The sequence below is a fragment of the Scyliorhinus torazame genome, chromosome 5 (genome assembly GCF_047496885.1).
Source record: "Scyliorhinus torazame isolate Kashiwa2021f chromosome 5, sScyTor2.1, whole genome shotgun sequence".
Lineage (NCBI taxonomy): Eukaryota > Metazoa > Chordata > Chondrichthyes > Carcharhiniformes > Scyliorhinidae > Scyliorhinus > Scyliorhinus torazame.
In genome coordinates, this window is record NC_092711.1 from 181,401,695 (window position 1) to 181,427,454 (window position 25,760).

The 25,760-nt window shown below is 50.4% G+C and overlaps 1 protein-coding gene across 1 annotated transcript in view; it reads left to right on the plus strand.

The window, feature by feature from the left end:
* LOC140418077 (uncharacterized) overlaps window positions 1–25,760 on the plus strand; it is a 139,298-nt gene that overhangs the window by 59,488 nt on the left and 54,050 nt on the right. Inside the window, exon 2 of the mRNA XM_072501500.1 lies at window positions 361–1,335. Within this exon, the coding sequence (XP_072357601.1) occupies window positions 361–1,335 (975 nt within the window). The remainder of the gene's footprint in view (window positions 1–360; window positions 1,336–25,760) is intronic.

Consider the following 25,760-nt stretch of genomic DNA (forward strand, 5'->3'; position numbering starts at 1 on the left):
TGAAATAGAATTGTCTGCTATGAATTTCAGTCCTGTACCTCGAGTGACGATTTCTGTCAACTCCTTTTGCAGAGTGTAAGCAAGGGAGGATTGACCGACGGGAAACCTGAATCATCAATCACGTCAACATCTGACAGAGTCACTCGATTCATCAGTGTCTGAATGTCATCAGCTTTTGAATGTGGAAGGAGAAAAGTTTTTCCCTGGACAAAGCAACTGGCACAGAAGCGAGACACACCCGAGTGAGAGTGTTCCAGTGAACTGACTGTGGAAAGAGCTTTAACGAGTTACACGGCCAGAAAAAACATCGCACCATTCACAGCGGGGAGAGACTGTACACGTGTTCTGTGTGTGGATGAGACTTCAACTCATCGTCCAACCTGGAGACTCATAAGAACACCTGGAACATGGCGAAACCATGGAAATGTGGGGACTGTGGGAAGGGATTCAATTACCCATCCCTGTTGGAAATTCATCGACGCACTCATACCGGGGAGAGACCGTTCACCTGCTCTCAGTGTGGAAAGGGGTTCACTGATTCATCCAACCTCCTGAAACACCAACGAGTTCACACCAGGGAGAGGCCATGCACCTGTTCTAAGTGTGGGAAGGGATTCGCTGGTACTTCCAGCCTGCGGAAACACCAGCGAGTTCACACGGGGGAGAGGCCATTCATGCGCTCCGTGTGTAGTAACGGATTCAGTGATCCGTCCAACCTGCAGGCACACAAGCAGGCTCATGCCGGGAAGAGGCCATTCACCTGCTCCGAGTGCGGGAAAGGATTTGCCCTTTCCTCTGACCTCCTGAGACACCAACGCATTCACACTGGGGAGAGGCCGTTCACCTGCTCCGAGTGCGGGAAGGGATTCAGTCAGCTGTCCCACCTGCTGACGCACCGCAGTGTCCACACCGGGGAGAGACCGTTTGCCTGCTCCGAGTGTGGGAAGAAATTCACGCAGTCCTCCAGCTTGCTCACGCACAGGCGCATCCATACTGGGGAGAAGCCGTTCACCTGCTCTGTTTGCGGGAGTGGGTTCAGCGATTCAACCACCCTGAGGCAACACTGCCGTATTCACACCGGTGAGCGGCCGTTCAGCTGCTCCGAGTGCGGGCAGCGATTCACTCGGTCATCCAGCTTGCTGACGCACAGACACGTTCACACCGGGGAGAAGCCCTTCACCTGCTCCGTGTGCGGGAAGGGATTCACACAGTCATCCACCCTGCGGACTCACCGGCGGGTTCACACTGGGGAGCGACCGTTCACCTGCAACGTGTGCGGGAAGGGATTCGCTTGTTCATCCAACCTGCTGAAACACCAGGGCAATCACACCGAGTAGACACCTTTCCCAATGCTCAGACTTTGGGAGTAACTTTAAAACCCGCTGAATCACTGGTCGCCTATTCAGGCTGAAGAGAGCTCGGATCAGCTATCTTGCTGCCTGGAGAGGTTGAGACTGTCCTCCCAGCTGCTCAGACACATTCAAATTCACAAGTGATGCTGCCGTTAATCACATCCAGTTCTGAACCCGACAGGTAGTGGGTGTCGGGGAAGTGACCCATTTAATAAAGCAACTGAGGTGTTCATTATATTACTGCATTTAAAAATGGAAGTACATTTTGCAGCATTTGAATCATTGGCAGGAAAACAACTGGACACAGGACACAGCGCAGGAACCCATTCAGAAGAATGTCTAACTGATGGAAAAAAGCCAGACACCTGTAAGAACCTCGACACTAAACAATGTGACCATCAACGATTCGAAAAAAGACTGATGAGACTTATTTTTTAAAAACATGTTTTTTGTGTAATACAATGGATAACGCTAACTTGGTTTGTCACAATGTCTTCATAAACCAATACGTAGAGACAGAAGTTAATCATTTTTAGGATATAAAGGGTTGAGTTGGAAGGGAACTGAAGGCGGGAACTGAAGAGCATAGATTGGGGGCGGATGTTTGAGGGCAAATCAACATCTGACATGTGGGAGGCTTTCAAGTGTCAGTTGATAGGAATACAGGACAGGCATGTTCCTGTGAGGAAGAAAGACAAATACGGCAATTTTCGGGAACCTTGGATGACGAATGATATTGTAGGCCTCGTCAAAAAGAAAAAGGAGGCATTTGTCAGGGCTAAAAGGCTGGGAACAGACGAAGCCTGTGTGGCATATAAGGAAAGTAGGAAGGAACTTAAGCAGGGAGTCAGGAGGGCTAGAAGGGGTCATGAAAAGTCATTGGCAAATAGGGTTAAGGAAAATCCCAAGGCTTTTTACACTTACATAAAAAGCAAGAGGGTAGCCAGGGAAAGGGTTGGCCCACTGAAGGATAGGCAAGGGAATCTATGTGTGGAGCCAGAGGAAATGGGCGAGGTACTAAATGAATACTTTGCATCAGTATTCACCAAAGAGAAGGAATTGGTAGATGTTGAGTCTGGAGAAGGGGGTGTAGATAGCCTGGGTCACATTGTGATCCAAAAAGACGAGGTGTTGGGTGTCTTAAAAAATATTAAGGTAGATAAGTCCCCAGGGCCGGATGGGATCTACCCCAGAATACTGAAGGAGGCTGGAGAGGAAATTGCTGAGGCCTTGACAGAAATCTTTGGATCCTCGCTGTCTTCAGGGGATGTCCCGGAGGACTGGAGAATAGCCAATGTTGTTCCTCTGTTTAAGAAGGGTGGCAGGGATAATCCCGGGAACTACAGGCCGGTGAGCCTTACTTCAGTGGTAGGGAAATTACTGGAGAGAATTCTTCGAGACAGGATCTACTCCCATTTGGAAGCAAATGGACGTATTAGTGAGAGGCAGCACGGTTTTGTGAAGGGGAGGTCGTGTCTCACTAACTTGATAGAGTTTTTCGAGGAGGTCACTAAGATGATTGATGCAGGTAGGGCAGTAGATGTTGTCTATATGGACTTCAGTAAGGCCTTTGACAAGGTCCCTCATGGTAGACTAGTACAAAAGGTGAAGTCACACGGGATCAGGGGTGAACTGGCAAGGTGGATACAGAACTGGCTAGGCCATAGAAGGCAGAGGGTAGCAATGGAGGGATGCTTTTCTAATTGGAGGGCTGTGACCAGTGGTGTTCCACAGGGATCAGTGCTGGGACCTTTGCTCTTTGTAGTATATATAAATGATTTGGAGGAAAATGTAACTGGTCTGATTAGTAAGTTTGCAGACGACACAAAGGTTGGTGGAATTGCGGATAGCGATGAGGACTGTCTGAGGATACAGCAGGATTTAGATTGTCTGGAGACTTGGGCGGAGAGATGGCAGATGGAGTTTAACCTGGACAAATGTGAGGTAATGCATTTTGGAAGGGCTAATGCAGGTAGGGAATATACAGTGAATGGTAGAACCCTCAAGAGTATTGAAAGTCAAAGAGATCTAGGAGTACAGGTCCACAGATCACTGAAAGGGGCTACACAGGTGGAGAAGGTAGTCAAGAAGGCATACGGCATGCTTGCCTTCATTGGCCGGGGCATTGAGTATAAGAATTGGCAAGTCATGTTGCAGCTGTATAGAACCTTAGTTAGGCCACACTTGGAGTATAGTGTTCAATTCTGGTCGCCACACTACCAGAAGGATGTGGAGGCTTTAGAGAGGGTGCAGAAGAGATTTACCAGAATGTTGCCTGGTATGGAGGGCATAAGCTATGAGGAGCGATTGAATAAACTCGGTTTGTTCTCACTGGAACGAAGGAGGTTGAGGGGTGACCTGATAGAGGTATACAAAATTATGAGGGGCATAGACAGAGTGGATAGTCAGAGGCTTTTCCCCAGGGTAGAGGGGTCAATTACTAGGGGGCATAGGTTTAAGGTGAGAGGGGCAAGGTTTAGAGTAGATGTACGAGGCAAGTTTTTTACGCAGAGGGTAGTGGGTGCCTGGAACTCACTACCGGAGGAGGTAGTGGAAGCAGGGACGATAGGGACATTTAAGGGGCATCTTGATAAATATATGAATAGGATGGGAATAGAAGGATACGGACCCAGGAAGTGTAGAAGATTGTAGTTTCGTCGGGCCGTATGGTCGGCACGGGCTTGGAGGGCCGAAGGGCCTGTTCCTGTGCTGTACATTTCTTTGTTCTTTGTTCTTTGTTGGAATTCCTCTTAAAAGGTTCTGACAAATTTCTATACTATTGCGAAATTATAATGGACTGTAAGTAGAGTCTTCAAATCAATATTTGTTTGAATATCCAAATTGTCTCCTATGGATTTAAAAATTAAATGTAATCTTAAGTAGAATTGTCATGCTATACCGTGTTTTAATTAGCGTCCATTCTATGATATAAGATTCATTACTATAATGTAAACCACAATTGATTCCTACAATAAATATTCACAAACCAAGTATTCGCAAAGAGTTGCAGTCTCATACTTATATCCTCACATGCCCACACACAGATAGAAACATCCTAGCAAGCTACTTTCCAAACCAGCACGGTGGCACAGTGGTTCGCATGCTGCCTCATATCGCCAGGAACCCAGGTTCAATGCTGGCCTTGGGTGACTGTGAAGTTTGCACATTCTCCCCGTGTCTCCATGGGTTCCCTCCGCCTGCTCCAGTTTCCCCCCAAAGTCCAAAGCTGTGCAGGTTAGGTGGATGGGCCATGCTAAATTGCCCTCAGTGTCCAAAATGATGAACAGGTTAGGTGGGGTACAGGGATAGGGCGGGGTAGTGGGCCTAGGTAAGGTGCTGTTTCAAATGGTCGATTGGCCCCTTCTGCACTGTAGGGATTCTATGGGTCTACGGCGCTTCTGTCTTCCCTTTTGCAATACCAAGGGTTCCCCCCACCCCTCCTCCCCGGTTGTTGTTGACAGGGCCCTCAACCATGTTTGATCCATCTCCTGGATCGCCTCCATCTCTGTCGTCACCCCTTCCTCTCCCTTCCAGAACCATGATAGCATCTCCCTTGACCTTATTTTTCACCCCACTAGCCTCCACGCTCAAAGGATCATCCTCTGCCATTTCTGCCAACTCCAGCGTGATTCCACCACCAAACATCTTCCCCGCACCTCACCCCTCTCGTCAGTTTTCCGCAGGGACAGCTCCCTCCGTGACACCCTGGTCCACTCCTTCAGCACCTCTGCACTTACTCATGCAATCGCAGGAGGCGTAACACTACCCTTTTCTTCCGCACTGTCCAAAGGTCCAAGCACTCCTTTTAGGCGAAGCAGTGTTTCACCTGCACCTCGTCCAATTTATTTGACTGTATTCGCTGCTCCCAATGCGGTCTCTGTATTGGGGAGACTAAACACAGATTGGGTGAATGCTTTGCAGAACACCTTCACTCAGTCCGCAAGCTTGACTCCCAACATTCCTGTCACTTGCCGTTTCAACTCACCATCTTGCTCTCGTGCCCACATGTCCATCCTCGGCCTGCTACAATGTTCCGGAGAAGCCCAACACAAGCTGGGCAAACAGCCCCTCATCCTCCGATGAGGCACTTTACAGCCTTGTGGCCTCAACATTGAGTTCAACAAGTTCAGACCGTGAATTCTCCCCCCTCCATCTTGACCCCCCTTTTTCAATCCAACCTTTTGTCCCAACAAACCCCCTCCCCTCCCCCCAGGGGACCATCTGTCACTTGTCCTCACGTTTTGCTTTCGTAAAAACTTGTCCTGGTATTTTACCTTTATGCCACTATCAGCACCCTCTTTAGTCTTTAACACTACCATTAACACTCCCTATGTCTTGTGTCCGTGACATATTTATCAACTCTCTCCTAGCTCCCACCTATCCCTGATATATATTTTTTAAATAAACATTTTATTGAGGTATTTTTGGTCGAGCAACAACAAAATAAACAATATACCTGAAACCAGGAACATAGTGCAAAAGCCATTTACCTCTCGTACAGGGCACCACCTTATTAACCCCCTACTCTAATCTAAACTAAACCCCCCCGTCTGCTGACGATTAATTTCCCGCAAAGAAGTCGACGAACGGTTGCCATCTCCGGGTGAACCCTAACATTGACCCTCTCAAGGCGAACTTGATTTTCTCCAAACAGAGAAAGCTAGCCATGTCCAATAGCCAGGTCTCCGACTTTGGGAGCTTTGAGTCCCTCCAAGCTAATAGTATCCGTCTCCAGGCTACCAGGGAAGCAAAGGCCAGAACATCTGCATTTCTCCTCATGGATTCCCGGGTCTTCTGACACCCCGAAAATCGCCACCTCTGGACTCAGCGCCACCCTTGTTTTTACCACCGTGCATATCCCTGATATTCTATTTGCTCCACCTACCTCACACGTCTTAAACGGTATAAAATCCATCACATTTCTCCCTTTCTTTAACTCTGACGAAGAGCCACACAGACTCGAAACATTAAATCTGGCCAGGATTTTCCCATACCCCCCCCCCCATCTCCTGCAGTGGGGTTTCCGGTGGCTGCGGCAGGTTGCCATTGGTTGGTGGGTTCCCCGTCGCCATGGAAAACGTTATTTCCTTCAGCAGCACCAGAGGATCCCGCTGCCATCCAATGGCGTCCATATTTGCAAACCTTTCAACTTCTTTTCATGTGCAAATTATCTGCATGATTTAAAATATTTATTGAAATAAGTGCAGACCTTCTGGCTATACCTAAATATGTCATCCATTGTGCAAGTGTTTCCACCTCTCCCAGGATCTGGTAAGATAAACACATGTCAGCATAATTAACTTCAAGCTCGTTTGAATTGTGTTTAGAACAAAACAAAGAACAAAGAAAAGTACAGCACAGGAACAGGCCCTTCGGCCCTCCAAGCCTGTGCCGACCTTGCTGCCCGTCTAAACTGAAATCTACTACACTTCCGGGGTCCGTATCCCTCTATTCCCATCCTATTCATGTATTTGTCAAGATGCCCCTTAAACGTCACTATCGTCCCTGCTTCCACCACCTCCTCCGGAAGCGAGTTCCAGGCACCCACTACCCTCTGTGTAAAAAACTTGCCTCATACATCTCCTCTAAACCTTGCCCCTCGCACCTTAAACCTATGCCCCCTAGTAATTGACCCCTCTACCCTGGGAAAAAGACTCTGACTATCCACTCTGTCTATGCCCCTCATAATTTTGTAGACCTCTATCAGGTCGCCCCTCAACCTCCGTCGTTCCAGTGAGAACAAACCGAGTTTATTCAACCGCTCCTCATAGCTAATGCCCTCCATACCAGGCAACATCCTGGTAAATCTCTACTGCACCCTCTCTAAAGCATCCACATCCTTCTGGTAGTGTGGCAACCAGAATTGAACGCTGTACTCCAAGTGTGGCCTAACTAAGGTTCTATACAGCTGCAACATGACTTGCCAATTCTTATACTCAATGCCCCAGCCAATGAAGGCAAGCATGCCGTATGCCTTCTTGACTACCTTCTCCACCTGTGTTGCCCCTTTCAGTGACCTGTGGACCTGTACACCTAGATCTCTCTGTCTGTCAATACTCTTGAGGGTTCTACCATTGACTGTATATTCCCTACCTGCATTAGACCTTCCAACATGCATTACCTCACATTTGTCCGGATTAAACTCCATCTGCCATCTCTCCTCCCAAGTCTCCAAACGATCTAAATCCTGCAGTATCCTCAGACAGTCCTCATCGCTATCCGCAATTCCACCAACCTTTGTGTCGTCTGCAAACTTACTAATCAGACCAGTTACATTTTCCTCCAAATCATTTATATATACTACGAACAGCAAAGGTCCCAGCACTGATCCCTGCAGAACACCACTAGTCAAAGACCTCCAATCAGAAAAGCTACTCTCTGCCTTCTATGACCTAGCCAGTTCTGTATCCATCTTGCCAGCTCACCCCTGATCCCGTGTGACTTCACCTTTTGTACCAGTCTGCCATGAGGGACCTTGTCAAAGTCCTTACTGAAGTCCATATAGACAACATCCACTGCCCTACCTGCATCAATCATCTTTGTGACCTCTTCGAAAAATCAAGTTAGTGTGACATGACCTCCCCTTCACAAAACCATGCTGCCTCTCACTAATACATCCATTTGCTTCCAAATGGGAGTAGATCCTGTCTCAAAGAATTCTCTCCAGTAATTTCTCTATCACTGACGTAAGGCTCATTGGCCTGTAGTTCCCTGGATTATCCTTGCTACCCTTTTTAAACAAAGGAACAACATTGGCTATTCTCCAGTCTTCGGGGACATCACCTGAAGACAGTGAGGATCCAAAGATGTCTGTCAAGGCCTCAGCAATTTCTTCTCTCGCCTCCTTCAGTATTCTGGGGTAGATCCCATCAGGCCCTGGGGACTTATCGACCTTAAAATTTTTCAAGACGCCCAACACCACGTCTTTTTGGGTCTCAATGTGACCCAGGCTAACTACTCACCCTTCTCCAGACTCAACATCCACCAATTCCTTCTCTTTGGTGAATACTGATGCAAAGTATTCATTTAGTACCTCGCCCATTTCCTCTGGTTCCAAACATAGATTCCCTTGCCTGTCCTTCAGTGGGCCAACCCTTTCCCTGGCTACCCTCTTGCTTTTTATGTACGTGTAAAAAGCCTTGGGATTTTCCTTAACCCTATTTGCCAATGACTTTCCGTGACCCCTTTTAGCCCTCCTGACTCCTTGCTTAAATTCCTTCTGTTGCTCTTTTTAACCTTAGTCTATTTGCTCTGTTTACGTCACCTTTGCTCATGAGTCGCCAGGTATCTTTATGATACCGCCACGTGGTTCAAGTTCAGGTTATGATTAATAACACAGCACACCGCTTAGTAAGGATTAAAACGGTCATTTATTATATACAACAAGCAATATTAATACCCTAATACTACTATTTATAGAATAAACCTATCACTACTGGCCAATACTTAACTTAGGAAGAGCCCACCAGGTCAGGGAAACGAATGGCTTGTCCAATTAAATCTGGCCCGCGGGATTCAAAAGGCTGCTCCAGGTCGGTGGCTAGGTGTCTCTACCGGATAGCGATCGTTGGATTCAAACTTACGCTACACAGTGGCTGGTCTTGCGAAGGTCTCGAGCAGGCGAAGATGAGAGAGAGAGAGATCTGAACTTGGACCCTCACTTTTATAGGGCCCAGGGGCTTCCCACCTCCCAGGGCGGCCCTTGACCCTGAGTCCCAAGTGATTGGATTCTGTCCCCAATCTCTGGGGTCGATGTGTCCAATGGTGAGGCGATTCCTCGATCGGGGGGTGGTCGCTCACCTGTCTTTGTTTCGGCCACTGCAGGCGCCGACAGGTCTGGCCCGGTATTCAATTGCTAATATGTTGCAATTGTTCCCGGGGATAGCTGATTTAGCTGTGGATGTCTGAGTAGACATTGGACCGCTCCAGGTCCAGGACAGGTAAGAGGCCGGCGGCGGCCAAGGTGCTGAGGGGGTTTATCGACCAGATGGGAGGAGTGGATCCATGGAGGTTTGTCAGGCCGGGGGCCAGGGAATTTTCTTTTTTTCCTCACGTCCATAAAGCCTACTCCCGGATAGACTTCTTCATTATGAGCAGGGCACTAATCCCGAGGGTGGAGGTCATGGGGTATTCGGCCATAGCCATCTCAGACCATACCCCACATTGGGTGGAGCTGGAGCTAGGGGAGGAGAGGGACCAGCGCCCGCTATGGAGCCTGGATGTGGGCTTGCTGGCAGATGAGGAGATAAGCGGGCGGATCCGGGGGTGCATTGAAAGCTATCTAGAGGCTAACGATAATGGGGAGGTGCAGGTGGGGGTGGTCTGGGAGGCGCTGAAGGCGGTGATTCGGGGTGAGCTAATCTCCACTAGGGCCCACAAGGAGACGAAGGAGAGGAGAGAGAGGGAGAGATTGGTGGGGGAGATTTTAAGGGTGGATAGGAGGTATGCAGAGGTCCCCGAGGAGTTACTGCTCAAGGAGCGACGAAGCCTCCAGGCCGAGTTCGACCTGTTGACCACCAGGAAGGCAGAGGTGCAGTGGAGGAAAGCGCAAGGGGCGGTGTATGAGTACGGGGAGAATGCTAGCCGGATGTTGGCACACCAGCTTCGGAAGCGGGAGGCAGCGAGGGAGATTGGGGGAGTTAGGGATAAAGGGGGGAACACAGTCGGAGTGCGGTGGGAATAATTGGGGTATTTAGAGACTCTTATGAGGGGCTGTAAAGGTCTGAGCCCCCGACGGAGGAGGCGGGGATGCATCGATTTTTGGATCGGCTGAGGTTCCCGAGGGTGGAGGAGGAGCAGGTGGCTGGGCTTGGGGCACCGGTAGGGCTGGAGGAGCTGACGAAGGGGCTGGGGAGTATGCAGGCGGGGAAGGCACCGGGGCCAGATGGGTTCCCGGTAGAATTTTACCGGAAGTACATGGACCTGCTGGGCCCTCTATTGGTGAGGACTTTCAATGAGGCGAGGGAGGGGGGTGGGGGGGGGGGGGGGCCTACCCCCGACAATGTCCAGGGCGCTGATCTCGCTGATCTTGAAGCGGGACAAGGACCCATTACAGTGTGGGTCGTATAGGCCAATTTCGCTCCTCAACGTGGACGCGAAGCTGTTAGTGAAGGTGTTGGCTACCAGAATTGAGGACTGTGTCCCGGGGGCGATTCACGAGGTCCAGACGGGTTTTGTTAAGGGAAGGCAGCTGAATACCAATGTGCGGAGGCTCCTTAACGTAATCATGATGTCTGCAGTGGAAGGGGAAGCGGAGATAGTGGTGGCGATGGACGTGGAGGCCTTCGATGGGGTGGAGTGGGGGTACCTTTGGGAAGTGTTGAGGAGGTTTGGGTTCGGGGAGGGGTTCATTAATTGTGTTAGGCTACTTTACGAAGCCCCGGTGACGACTGTGGCCACGAATCGGAGGTCGGAATATTTTTGGCTGTACCGGGGGATGAGGCAGGGGTGCCCCCTATCCCCCTTGCTATTTGCATTGGCAATTGCTATGGCTCTAAGGGAGTCCAGGAACTGGAGGGGGCTGGGCCCGGCGGGGGAGGAACACCGGGTATCGTTGTATGCCGATGACCTGTTACTGTATGTGGCGGACCCAGTGGGGGGGGGATGCTGGAGGTGATGAGGATCCTCAGGGAGTTTGGGGACTTTTCGGTGTATAAGCTCAACATGGGGAAGAGTGAGCTCTTCGTGGTACACCCAGGGGACCAGGGAAGGGGGATAGACAAGCTTCCACTGAAGAGGGTGGAAAGGAGTTTTCGGTACCTAGGGATACAGGTGGCCAGGAGCTGGGGGGCCCTACACAAGCTCAACTTGACGAGGCTGGTGGAGCAGGAGTTTAAAAGGTGGGATATGACTTCCGGGTGCGGCGATGACCAGCTAAGTCGCACGTTTGGCAGCTCCCGGTGGAACGGACTTTTGGGCTCTTAATAGGAGCCCCAACGGCAATTTTAACGGCTAAAAACACTGTGCGGTAAACCAGAAGGGAATCCCCCCTGGACACGGATGGGAAAAGGAGAGGAAAGTGGCCGGATTGCGGTGGATCCTTTAGAGCAGCGGCAAGGAAGGCAAGCACAAACCAAGATGGCGTCGGAAGGTGGCAGTTTAATATGGGGCCCTGAACAACACGAGTTTTTGAAACGCTGCGTGGAAGAACTTAAAAAGGAGATGAAGAAGGAGCTGTTGGCCCCGATATTACAGGCGATTGAAGGGCTAAAGGATGAGCAAAAGACCCAGGAGCAGGAGCTTCGGGTCGTGAAGGCAAAGGCTGCCGAGAACGAGGACGATATACAAGGCCTGGTGGTGAAGATGGAGATGCACGAGGCACACCATAAAACGTGTGTGGAAAGGCTGGAGGTGCTGGAGAATAATGCGAGGAGGAAGAATTTAAGGATTCTTGGTCTTCCCGAGGGTGCAGAGGGGGCGGACGTCGGGGCATATGTGAGCACGATGCTGCACTCGTTAATGGGATCGGAGGCCCCGACGGGTCCGTTGGAGGTGGAGGGAGCCTATCGAGTTATGGCGCGAAGACCGAGGGCTGGAGAAATTCCCCGAGCCATAGTGGTGAGATTTCTCCGATATAAGGACAGAGAGATGGTCCTCAGATGGGCAAAGAAAACTCGGAGCAGTAGGTGGGAGAACGCGGTGATCCGCGTGTATCAAGATTGGAGTGCGGAGGTGGCGAGAAGGAGGGCGAGCTTTAATCGGGCCAAGGCGGTGCTTCATAAAAGGAAGGTCAAATTTGGAATGCTGCAGCCGGCAAGACTGTGGGTCACACATCAAGGGAAACACCACTACTTTGAAACGGCAGATGAGGCATGGACATTTATTGTCGAAGAGAAATTGGAATAAGTGGGTTATAAAAAAGAACGTTTGAGACAAAGTGGTGGGGCGAATATGGGGGGCGAAGAGGGGGGAAAAGGGGGGAGAGATGATTTTTAAATTGTTAATCCTGCGACCCTGTAACTTTTCTCTCTTCCCCATGTTATGGGGGAGGGAGGGAGGGAGGTGGAGGAGCTGGGGGCGTCGGCCATTGGGGGCGGGGCCAAAAGGGAAGCGCGGGCTTTGTTCCCGCGCTATGATAATTATGGCGGGAACAGGGAATCAGGAAGGAGGGGGCATCGCACAGTGCGAGCCGAGGTCACGGGGGGAAGCCGAGGTCGGCCAGAGTTTGCTGACTTCTGGGAGCAACATGGGGGGTGCAATTACGCTAGTGAGGGATCTAGTGGGGCGGGGGGTTAACTGGGTTGCTGCTGCTGGGGAGAAGGGGGAGCTGGTATGGGGTGGGGTGGGCGGGGCGGGGGGGCGCCGCCTGGGGGGGACATAGCTACGTGGGAACCGGGTGAGGAGCTGGATTAAAAAAAGGGGGTGGCTAGTCGACAAGGGGGGGGGGGGGGGGTAAAGAGCCGCCCAACCCAGCTGATCACGTGGAATGTGAGAGGGCTGAACGGGCCGATAAAGAGGGCACGGGTACTCGCACACCTAAAGAAACTTAAGGCAGATGTGGTTATGCTGCAGGAGACGCATTTGAAACTGATAGACCAGGTCAGACTACGCAAAGGATGGGTGGGGCAGGTGTTTCATTCGGGGCTAGATGCAAAAAACAGGGGAGTGGCCATACTAGTGGGGAAGCGGGTAATGTTTGAGGCAAAGACCATAGTGGCGGATAGTGGGGGCAGATACGTGATGGTGAGTGGCAAATTACAAGGGGAGGCGGTGGTCTTAGTGAACGTATATGCCCCGAACTGGGATGATGCCAACTTTATGAGGCGCATGCTAGGACGTATCCCGGACCTAGAGGCGGGGAAGCTGGTAATGGGTGGAGATTTTAACACGGTGCTGGAACCAGGGCTGGACAGATCGAGGTCCAGGACCGGAAGGAGGCCGGCAGCAGCTAGGGTGCTTAAGGACTTTATGGAGCAGATGGGAGGAGTAGACCCCTGGAGATTTAGTAGACCTAGGAGCAAGGAGTTTTCATTTTTCTCCTATGTCCACAAAGTTTATTCACAGATAGACTTTTTTGTTTTGGGAAGGGCGCTGATCCCGAAGGTGACGGGGACGGAATATACGGCTATAGCTATTTCGGATCACGCTCCACATTGGGTGGACTTGGAGATAGGGGAGGAAAAAGAACGGCGTCCACCCTGGAGAATGGACATGGGACTATTGGCGGACGAGGGGATGTGCTTAAGGGTGAGGAGGTGTATTGAAAGGTACTTGGAACTCAATGATAATGGGGAGGTCCAGATGGGAGTGGTCTGGGAGGCGTTGAAGGCAGTGGTTAGAGGGGAGCTGATATCAATCAGGGCACATAAAGGAAAGCAGGAGGGTAGGGAACGGGAGCGGTTGCTGAAAGAACTTCTGAGGGTGGACAGGCAATATGCGGAGGCACCGGAGGAGGGACTGTACAGGGAAAGGCAAAGGCTACATGTAGAATTTGATTTGCTGACTACGGGTAATGCGGAGGCACAGTGGAGGAAGGCAAGGGGTGTACAGTACGAATATGGGGAGAAGGCGAGCAGGTTGCTGGCCCACCAACTGAGGAAAAGGGGAGCAGCGAGGGAGATAGGTGGAGTGAGAGATGAGGAGGGAGAGATGGAGCGGGGAGCGGAGAGGGTGAATGGAGTGTTCAAGGCATTCATAGAATCATAGACGTTTACAGCATGGAAACAGGCCCTTCGGCCCAACCAGTCCATGCCGCCCAGTTTTTACCATTAAGCTAGTCCCAGTTGCCCGCACTTGGCCCATAACCCTCTATACCCATCTTACCCATGTAACTATCTAAATGTTTTTTAAAAGACACAATTGTACCCGCCTCTACTACTACCTCTGGCAGCCCATTCCAGACACTCACTACCCTCTGAGTTAAGAAATTGCCCCTCTGGGCCCTTCTGAATCTCTCCCCTCTCACCTTAAACCTATGCCCTCTAGTTTTAGACTCCCCTACCTTTGGGAAAAGATGTTGACTATCTACCTTATCTATGCCCCTCATTATTTTATAGACCTCTATAAGATCACCCCTAAGCCTCCTACGCTCCAAGGAAAAAAGTCCCAGTCTATCCAGCCTCTCCTTATAACTCGAACCATCAAGTCCCGGCAACATCCTAGTAAATCTTTTCTGCACTCTTTCCAGTTTAATAATATCCTTTCTATAATAGGGTGACCAGAACTGCACACAGTATTCCAAGTGTGGCCGTACCAATGTCTTGTACAACTTCAACAAGACGTCCCAACTCCTGTATTCAATGTTCTGACCAATGAAACCAAGCATGCCGAATGCCTTCTTCACCACCCTATCCACCTGCGACTCCACCTTCAAGGAGCTATGAACCTGTACTCCTAGATCTCTTTGTTCTATAACTCTCCCCAACGCCATACCATTAACTGAGTAGGTCCTGGCCTGATTCGATCTGCCAAAATGCATCACCTCACATTTATCTAAATTAAACTCCATCTGCCATTCGTCGGCCCACTGGCCTAATTGATCAAGATCCCGTTGCAATCCTAGATAACCTTCTTCACTATCCACTGTGCCACCAATCTTGGTGTCATCTGCAAACTTACTAACCATGCCTCCTAAATTCTCATCCAAATCATTAATATAAATCACAAATAACAGTGGACCCAGCACCGATCCCTGAGGCACACCACTGGTCACAGGCCTCCAGTTTGAAAAACAACCCTCTACAACCACCCTCTGCCTTCTGTCGTCCAGCCAATTTTGAATCCAATTGGCAACCTCACCCTGAATCCCGTGAGCTTTAACCTTCTGCAACAACCTACCATGCGGTACCTTGTCAAAGGCTTTGCTAAAGTCCATGTAGACAACGTCTACTGCACTGCCCTCATCTACCTTCTTGGTCACCCCCTCAAAAAACTCAATCATATTTGTGAGACATGATTTTCCACGCACAAAGCCATGCTGACTGCCCCGAATCAGTCCTTGCCTCTCTAAATGCTTGTAGATCCTGTCTCTCAGAATACCTTCTAGCAACTTACCTACTACATACGTTAGGCTCACAGGTCTGTAGTTCCCAGGCTTTTCCCTGCTGCCCTTCTTAAACAAGGGCACAACATTCGCCACTCTCCAATCTTCAGGCACCTCACCTGTGGCTGCCGATGATTCAAATATCTCTGTTAGGGGACCCGCAATTTCCTCCCTAGCCTCCCACAACATCCTGGGATACATTTCATCAGGTCCCGGGGATTTATCTACCTTGATGCGCTTTAAGACTTCCAGCACCTCCTCCTCTGTAATATGCACACTTCTCAAGACATCACTATTTATTTCCCTTAGTTTCCTAACATCCATGCCTTTCTCCACCGTGAATACCGATGAGAAATATTCATTCAGGATCTCACCCAACTCTTGTGGCTCTGCACATAGATGCCCTTGTTGATCCTTAAGAGGCCCTACTCTGTCTCTAGTTACTCTTTTCCCCTTTATGTATTTGTAGAATCTCTTTGGATTCTCCCTTGCATTATTTGCCAAAGCAATTTCATGTCCCCTTTTTGCCCTCCTGATTTCCCTCTTAACTCTATTTCGACAATCTCTATACTCTTCAAGGGATCCACTTGATCCCAGTTGCTTATGTACGTCATATGCCTCCTTCTTCTTTTTGACCAGAGTCTCAATATCTCGAGTCAACCAGGGTTCCCTACTTCTACCAGCCTTGCCCTTCACTCTAAAGGGAATGTGCTTACCCTGCACCCTGGTTAACACATTTTTAAAAGCCTCCCATTTACCAGCCGTCCCTTTGCCTGCCAACAGTCTCCCCCAATCTACCTCTGCAAGTTCCTGTCTGATACCATCAAAATTGGCCTTGCCCCAATTAAGAATTTTAACTCTTGGGCCAGACCTATCATTCTCCATAGCTATTTTAAAACTAATGGAGTTATGGTCACTTGTCCCAAAGTGATCTCTCACTAGCACTTCTGTCACTTGCCCTTCCTTATTTCCCAAGACGAGATCAAGTTTTGCCCCCTCTCTAGTCGGTCCATCCACATACTGAATGAGAAATTCCTCCTGAATACACTCAACAAATTTCCCTCCATCCAAGCCCCTAATGCTATGGCTATCCCAGTCAATGTTGGGAAAGTTAAAGTCCCCTACTACTCCCACCCTATTATTCTTGCAGCTATCTGTAATCTCCTTACATATTTGCTCCTCAATTTCCCGCTGACTATTTGGGGGCCTGTAGTACAGTCCCACCAAGGTGATCTCTCCCTTCTTATTTTTCAGTTCCACCCATATAGACTCAGTGGGCGAACCCTCGGATCTATCCCCTCTAAGTACTGCCGTGATGTTCTCCCGAATCAAAAACGCCACTTCCCCTCCTCTCTTACCTCCTGTTCTATCCTTTCTATAGCATCTGTACCCCGGAACATTGAGCTGCCAGTCCTGCCCCTCCCTTAGCCATGTTTCAGTCATAGCTATAATCTCCCAGTCCCATGTGCCCGTCCATGCCCTGAGTTCATCCGCTTTGCCCGTCAGGCCCCTTGCATTGAAATAAATGCAGTTTAATGTAGACCTTCCTTGCTCTCTGCCCTGCTTTCTCAGGTCATGCTTTACACACTCTCCCTTCCTGCCTTTTGTTTCTGTCCCCACTGACTTCCTACATCGGTTCCCACCCCCCTGCCACATTAGTTTAAACCCTCCCCAACTGCACTAGCAAACACACCCCCGAGAACATTGGTTCCGGTCCCACCCAGATGCAGACCGTCCGATTTGTACAGGTCCCACCTCCCCCAGAACCGGTCCCAATGTCCCAGGAATTTGAAACCCTCCCTCTTGCACCATCTCTCAAGCCACGTATTCATCCTAGCTATCCTGTCATTCCTACTCTGACTATCACGTGGCACTGGTAGCAATCCTGAGATTACTACCTTTGAGGTCCTACTTTTTAGTTTAACTCCTAACTCCCGAAATTCAGCTTGTAGGACCTCATCCCGTTTTTTACCTATATCGTTGGTGCCTATATGCACCACGACAGCTGGCTGTTCACCCTCCCCCTCCAGAATGCCCTGCAGCCGCTCCGAGACATCCTTGACCCTTGCACCAGGGAGGCAACATACCAACCTGGATTCTCGTTTGCGTCCACAGAAACACCTGTCTATTCCCCCTTACAATTGAATCCCCTATCACTATAGCTCTGCCACTCTTTTTCCCGCCCTTCTGTGCAGCAGAGCCAGCCACGGTGCCATGAACCTGGCTGCTGCCAACTTCCCCTGGTGAGCCATCTCCCCCAACAGTTTCCAAAACGGTAAATCTGTTTTGGAGGGAGATGACCGCAGGGGATCCCTGCACTGCCTTCCTACTCTTCCTCTGTCTGTTGGTCACCCATTCCTTATCTGCCTCAGTAATTTTAATCTGCGGTGTGACCAACTCACTGAATGTGCTATCCACAACTTCCTCAGCATCGCGGATGCTCCAAAGTGAGTCCATCCGCAGCTCCAGAGCCATCAAGCGGTCTAACAGGAGCTGCAGTTGGACACACTTCTTGCAGATGAAGGAGTCAGGGACACCAGAAGGGTCCCTGACTTGCCACATCTCACAAGAGGAGCATGACACGGGTCTGAGCTCTCCTGCCATGACTTAAACCTGAAGTTAAATTTGAACTACACTACACAGCTAAGAGAAAGTCAAAGAGAGAGAGAAATCACTTACCAGTTACAAGCCAATCACTTACCTGCTGGCTGTGATGTAATTGCTCCCGAGGCTCCCTCACAGGTGTGCTTCTCTGCACCTCCTTAAGATGGGCACCAAATTCCCTTAACTAGTTAATTAATTTACTTAATTAATTGGATTTTTTTTGGGGGGGGAGGGGGGAACTCAACCCCAAACACCAAACTCCAAAAAACAAACACATTCTATGAAAGATTATATGAAGCTCAGCCCCCGGATGGGAAGGAGAGAATGATGTGTTTTCTGGACCAGCTGGAATTTCCTAAGGTGGAGGAGCAGGAGAGGGTGGGACTGGGAGCACAGATTGAAACGGAGGAAGTAGTGAAAGGAATTCGGAGCATGCAGGCGGGGAAGGCCCCGGGACCAGACGGATTCCCAGTTGAATTTTATAGGAAATATGTGGACTTGCTGGCCCCGCTACTGATGAGAACCTTTAATGAGGCGAGGGAAAGGGGGCAGCTGCCCCCGACTATGTCAGAGGCAACGATATCGCTCCTCCTAAAGAAGGAAAAAGACCCGCTGCAATGCGGGTCCTTTCGGCCTATTTCCCTCCTGAACGTGGACGCCAAGATTCTGGCCAAAGTAATGGCAATGAGGATAGAGGATTGTGTCCCGGGGGTGGTCCATGAGGACCAAACTGGGTTTGTGAAGGGGAGACAGCTGAATACGAATATACGGAGGCTGCTAGGGGTAATGATGATGCCCCCACCAGAGGGGGAAGCGGAGATAGTGGTGGCGATGGATGCCGAGAAAGCATTTGATAGAGTGGAGTGGGATTATTTGTGGGAGGTGCTGAGGAGATTTGGCTTTGGAGATGGGTATAGAAGATGGGTACAGCTGCTGTATAGGGCCCCGATGGCGAGCGTGGTCACGAATGGACGGGGGTCTGAATATTTTCGGCTCCATAGAGGGACGAGGCAGGGATTCCTCTGTCCCCATTATTGTTTGCACTGGCGATTGAGCCCCTGGCAATAGCATTGAGGGGTTCCAGGAAGTGGAGGGGAGTACTCAGGGGAGGAGAACACCGGGTATCTCTGTATGCGGATGATTTGTTGTTATATGTGGCGGACCCGGTGGAGGGGATGCCTGAGATAATGCGGATACTTGGGGAGTTTGGAGATTTCTCAGGGTATAAATTGAACATGGGGAAAAGTGAGTTGTTTGTGGTGCATCCAGGGGAGCAGAGCAGAGAAATAGAGGACTTACCGTTGAGGAAGGTAACAAGGGACTTTCGGTACTTGGGGATCCAGATAGCCAAGAATTGGGGTACATTGCATAGGCTAAATTTAACGCGGTTGGTGGAACAGATGGAGGAGGACTTTAAGAGATGGGACATGGTGTCCCTGTCACTGGCAGGGGGGGTGCAGGCGGTTAAAATGGTGGTCCTCCCGAGATTCCTTTTTGTGTTTCAGTGCCTCCCGGTGGTGGTCACGAAGGCTTTTTTCAAAAGAATTGAGAAGAGTATTATGAGTTTTGTGTGGGCCGGGAAGACCCCGAGAGTGAAGAGGGGATTTTTGCAGCGTAGTAGGGACAGGGGTGGGCTGGCACTACCGAGCCTAAGTGAGTACTACTGGGCCGCCAATATCTCAATGGTGTGTAAGTGGATGGGAGAAGAGGAGGGAGCGGCGTGGAAGAGATTGGAGAGGGCGTCCTGCAGGGGGACTAGCCTACAAGCTATGGTGACGGCGCCGTTGCCGTTCTCACCGAAGAAATAAACAAGCCCGGTGGTGGTGGCTACACTGAAAATCTGGGGGCAGTGGAGACGGCATAGGGGAAAGACGGGAGCCTCGGTGTGGTCCCCGACAAGAAATAACCATAGGTTTGTTCCGGGGAGAATGGATGGGGGATTTGGAGCATGGCAAAGAGCAGGGGTAACACAATTGAGAGATCTGTTCGTGGATGGGACGTTTGCGAGTCTGGGAGCGCTGACAGAAAAATATGGGTTGCCCCAAGGGAATGCATTTCGGTATATGCAACTGAGGGCTTTTGCGAGGCAACAGGTGAGGGAATTCCCGCAGCTCCCGACGCAGGAGGTGCAGGACAGAGTGATCTCAGAGACATGGGTGGGGGACGGTAAGGTGTCGGACATATATAGGGAAATGAGGGACGAGGGGGAGATCATGGTAGATGAGCTGAAAGGGAAATGGGAAGAAGAGCTGGGGGAGGAGATTGAGGGGCTGTGGGCTGATGCCCTAAGTAGGGTAAACTCATCGTCGTGTGCCAGGCTAAGCCTGATACAATTTAAGGTGTTACACAGGGCGCATATGACTGGAGCACGGCTCAGTAAATTTTTTGGAGTAGAGGATAGGTGTGCGAGATGCTCGAGAAGCCCAGCGAATCATACCCACATGTTCTGGTCATGCCCGGCACTACAGGGGTTTTGGGTGGGGGTGGCAAAGGTGCTTTCGAAGGTGGTGGGGGTCCAGGTCGAACCAAGCTGGGGGTTGGCTATATTCGGGGTTGCAGAAGAGCCGGGAGTGCAGGAGGCGAGAGAGGCTGATGTTTTGGCCTTTGCGTCCCTAGTAGCCCGGCGCAGGATATTGTTAATGTGGAAGGAAGCCAAGCCCCCGGGTGTGGAGACCTGGATAAATGACATGGCAGGGTTTATAAAGTTGGAACGGATTAAGTTCGTTCTAAGGGGGTCGGCTCAAGGGTTCACCAGGCGGTGGCAACCGTTTGTCGAATACCTCACAGAAAGATAGAGGGAATGGAAAAGAAGACAGCAGCAGCAACCGGGGGGGGGGGGGGGGGGGGGGAGGTGAGGAATCAGAAGGACTCTCAGGGATGTTATTGTATAGGTATTTGGTATATGTAATTGTATATTGGATTGTATTTTTGGAGAGTATTTATCTTGGATAAGGCAGTTGCCATTTAGTTTTATTTTTGATTTTGTTCATATATTATTTATTTACTTGTTTAAAACTGGCCATTGTTATTTATATTGTTTTATTGCTGTGTAAAGGAAACGCTATGTGCTGTTATGTTTGGCCAAAAAATCTTGAATAAAATATTTTTTTTAAAAATAAAAGGTGGGATATGCTGCCGCTCTCCTTGGCGGGTAAGGTACAGTCGGTGAAGATGACGGTGCTCCCGAGGTTCCTTTTTATATTCCAGTGCCTCCCCATCCTAATCCCCAAGGCCTTTTTTAAGCGGGTCAGTAGGAGCATCATGGGATTCGTGTGGGCGAAAAAGACCCCGAGGTTGTAAAGGGTGTTTCTGGAGCGGAGTAGGGACAGAGGAGGGGTAACGTTATCTAATCTGTGTGGGTATTACTGGGCTGCCAATGTGGTGATGATACGCAAGTGGGTAATGGATGGGAGAGGTGGAAGAGGCTGGAGATGGCGTCCTGTGTGGGCATGAGTCTGGGAGCGCTGGTGATAGCACCGCTGCCGCTCCCGCCGACTAGGTACACCACGAGTCCGGTGGTGGCGGCGACTTTGAAAATTTGGGGGCAGTGGAGACGCCACAGGGGTGAGGTAGAGGCTTCGGTTTGGTCCCGGATCCGGGAGAACCATCGGTTCGTCCCAGGGAGAATGGATGGAGGGTTCCTGAGCTGGCACAGGACAGGTATTAGAAGGATGGGGGACCTGTTTTTAGATGGGACGTTTGCGAGCCTTGGGGCGTTGGAGGAAACATTTAGACTTCCCCCTGGAAATGTCTTCAGGTACATGCAGGTAAAGGCGTTTGTAAGACAGCAGGTGAGGGAGTTCCCGCTGCTTCCAGGATAGGGTGCTCTCGGGGGGGTGGGTTGGAGAGGGCAAGGTATCGGCGATCTACTAGGAGATGCAGCAGGAGGAGGAGACCTCGGTGGAGGAGCTAAAGGGTAAATGGGAGGAGGAGCTTGGGGAGGAGATAGACGAGGGTGCGTGGGCAGACACCCTGGGTCGGGTTCATTCTTCCTCCTCTTGCGTCAGGCTTAGCCTGATACAATTTAAGGTTCTTCACAGAGCGCATTTGACAGGGGCGAGGCTGAGCAGGTTCTTTGGGGTGGAAGACAGGTGTGGGAGGTGCTCGGGGAGCCCAGCTAATCACACCCACATGTTCTGGGCGTGCCCGGCGCTGGATAGGTATTGCGAGGATGGTGTCTAAGGTGGTGAACACCCGGGTTAAGCCGAGCTGGGGGTTGGCACTATTTGGGGTATCGGACGAGCCGGGAGTGCAGGAGGCGAAAGAAGCCGGTATTCTGGCCTTTGCGTCCCTGGTAGCCCGGCGGAGGATTCTGCTCCAGTGGAAAGATGCGAGGCCCCCAAGCGTGGAAGCCTGGATCAGCGACATGGCAGGGTTCATTAAATTGGAGAGGGTAAAATTTGCCTTGAGAGGGTCTGTGCAAGGGTTCTTCAGGCAGTGGCAACCGTTCCTAGACTTTGTAGCGGAGCGTTAGGAGGTGGTCAGCAGCAGCAGCAAACCAGGGGCGGGGGGGGGGGGGGGGGGGGGGCGGGGGGGGGGGGGGGGTGGAGGAGGGGGGGGGGGTGTACTTTGTGTTTTCTACTGTGTTTATTATTGCTTAATGGGGGGTTTGTATGTTGGGGGAATTCGTGATGTAGTTGTAAGATGTTTATTTATGTGTCCTTTGTTTTTCTTTTTTCTGTAAGGGGGGGGTTTGTTGAAAATATGTAAAAATTTGAATAAAAATATTTCTTTAAAAAAAACCTCCCCTATTTCTGACTTCTATGCTGTCAATTAAAAGCAAGAATTCGGCTGTGCTGTTCGGGAGGAATTCCGGGATTTTGACCCAGCGACAGTGAAGGAACGCCCGATATAAAGTCAGGATGGTGGGTGACTTGGAAGGGATCTTCCAGGTTGTGGTATTCACAGAATCCCCAGTGCTCTGAAAGAGCACCCTGCCGAGGCCCACTCCCTCACCCTATCCAGTGTTCCCAGGTATCAGATGCCCTTGCATTACTATCCCGGACCAGACCCCAACAGTGGCTCGGATACTGGACAGAAGCCCCAATATTTTATTTTAATTTTGTGAGACTGTGAGGAAAGGATACCTCACACCAGGAGTGACTACACAAAGAAATATGGATATGGTAGATTAAAACAAACTTTATTACGAATACAATATTAAAATATCTTTAACATCACACCAGCACGGTAGCACAAGTAATTAGCACTGTGGCTTCACAGCGCCAGGGTCCCAGGTTCAATTCACTGCTGGGTCACTGTCTGTGCAGAGTCTGCACGTTCTCCCCGTGTCTGCGGGGGTTTCCTCCGGGTGCTCCGGTTTCCTCCCACAGTCCAAAGACGTGCAGGTTAGGTGGATTGGCCATGATAAATTGCCCTTAGTGACCAAAAAAGGTTAGGAGGGGTTATTGGGTTACGGGGATAGGGCTGAAGTGGGTCGGTGGAGACTCGATGGACCGAATGGCCTCCTCCTGTACTGTATTTTCTATGTTAAAAAAAATAACTTACAATTACCCCTTAAACAATGCTATTCATACAGTGAATACAATACCCTTAAGTGCTATCTTTATTCCCACTTAAACAGCAAAATAAACCATCTCAGCTCTCAATCCACTGTATCTATGAATGGCATTCAGAAATACGTGCCTTGCAGAGATGTCCTTTGAGACAGTGCTTTAAAGACAAGATCTGATTCCTGTCAGACCCATGCAGAAACTCTGGCTGTGTCTTCAGAAGCTGTTTTTCAGCTCCCTCTTGTTCTCAGACAAGTCTGCGCTGCTTTAAAGACTGTTCATCTCTTTTCACTGAACTGCAGAGAGCCAGCTGCCTGACGTGGTCACAGTTTCATTCGGAACTGCACTGACCTGCTTTCTGCAAAATGCCTGATGGTATCTGCTGCTCTTGTTCTGTCTGTGCAGAGTCTGCACGTTCTCCCCGTGTGTGCGTGGGTTTCCTCCGGGTGCTCCTGTTTCCTCCCACAAGTTCCGAAAGATGTGCTGTTAGATGAATTGGACATTCTGAATTCTCCCTCTGTGCAGCCGAACAGGCGGCGGAATGTGGCGACTGGGATTTTCACAGTAACTTCATTGCAGTGTTAATGTAAGCCTACTTGTGACAATAATTAAGATTTGTGGGTTTGGAATGTGCTGCCTAAGGGACCTTGGTGAGTTCCTGCAATGCATCTTGCAGATGGTACACACGGCTGCCACTGTCCGTCAGTGGTGGAGGGATGGTAGCGTTCTTGAGTTTGGAAAGTGAGCTGTTTTGTCCTGGAAGTCATGTATAAAGTCTTGTCTTATCTCTAAGACAAGAAACACAGCTGTTTATTTAAAAATCCAGAATATTCACGCCGAGAGAAAGTTATTTGACTTATTAACATCAGCAGAAGCAGACCACAGCTGTCAGAATGAGCATGGTTCAGTCCTGGATGTGATTTCCAGAAGCAGTAACAGCAGAATCCAACCCTGGTAATGGCTTGTGAGCTCGCTGGTGTGTCCGTAGGCTGGATGGCCTAGTGAATCTCTGGCTACACACAGGACAGGTGAATGGCTTCTCCCCGGTGTGAACGCGCTGGTGCGTCAGCAGGTGCGTTGACTGTACGAATCGCCTCCCGCAGTCAGAACAGGCAAAAGGCCTCTCCCCTGTGTGAACTCGCCGGTGTTTACGCAGGGTGGACGGGTCACCAAAACCCTTCCCGCACTCTGGGCAGGTGAACGGTCTCTCCCCGGTGTGAACCCGCCGGTGGGTCAGCAGGGATGATGAATCGCCGAATCCCTTCCCGCACTCGAAACAGCTGAACGGCTTCTTCTCAACGTGACTACGTCGCTGGTGAGTCAGCAGGTTTGAAGAGTCGATGAATCGCTTCCCACACGCGGTGCAGACGAATGGCCTCTCCCCGGTGTGAACCCGCCGGTGTTTCCGCAGGCTGGACGAATTTGTGAATCCCTTCCCGCATTCGGAGCAGGTGAATGGCTTCTCCCCAGTGTGAACACGCTTGTGAGTCACGAGATTGCATGCAGTAGTGAATCCCCTCCCACACTCGGAGCAGGTGAAGGGCCTCTCCCCCGTGTGTGTGCGCCGATGAATCTCCAGCAGGGATGGCTGTTTGAATGCCTTCCCACAGTCCCCACATTTCCATGGTTTCTGCATGGTGTAGGTGTCCTTGTGTCTCTCCAGGTTTGACGGTCAGTTGAAGCTTTGTCCACACACAGAACACGGGTACAATTTCTCCCCGCTGTGAACGATGCAATGTTTTTTCAGGTTGTGTAACTGGTTAAAGCTCCTTCCGCAGGTCGTTGCACTGGAACACTCTCACTCAGGTGCGTTGGTGCTTTTCCAGTCACACGGATGTGTGAAATCTTCTCCCACTGGCATACCTTCGCATCCAAGACGCCGACGAAATTCAGGCCTTAAAGAATCGGGCGTTGGTTATTCGGCTGCTCTCGGGTTCGAGTTTCCCACCTGCAACTGCTCCCCTTCTGTGAACGAAATTTTCAAAAATCATCACTCTTGAACACACGGTTGATATCCGCGGCAGACAGTTCTAGTGGTGCCATGACTTTTCCCCAACCTTTCCGTCACCGGGCACCCCTTCCCGCACTAATTGAGGATGCTAACAGGCCTACCCTGACTTGCACTCTCCCCATGTGTCCACCTCACTCGGACCCCGCTCACTGGGCACATGTTCTTTCCAGCCCCCCTTTGTGAGTCCGCCTGTTTGCCCACGTTAGGACAGACCACACTCATTCTATACCACCTCGCCCTTTAGCACTGCCCCACTGTCTCCAGTCGTTGGGTCACCCTCCACCACCGTCTTAAACATC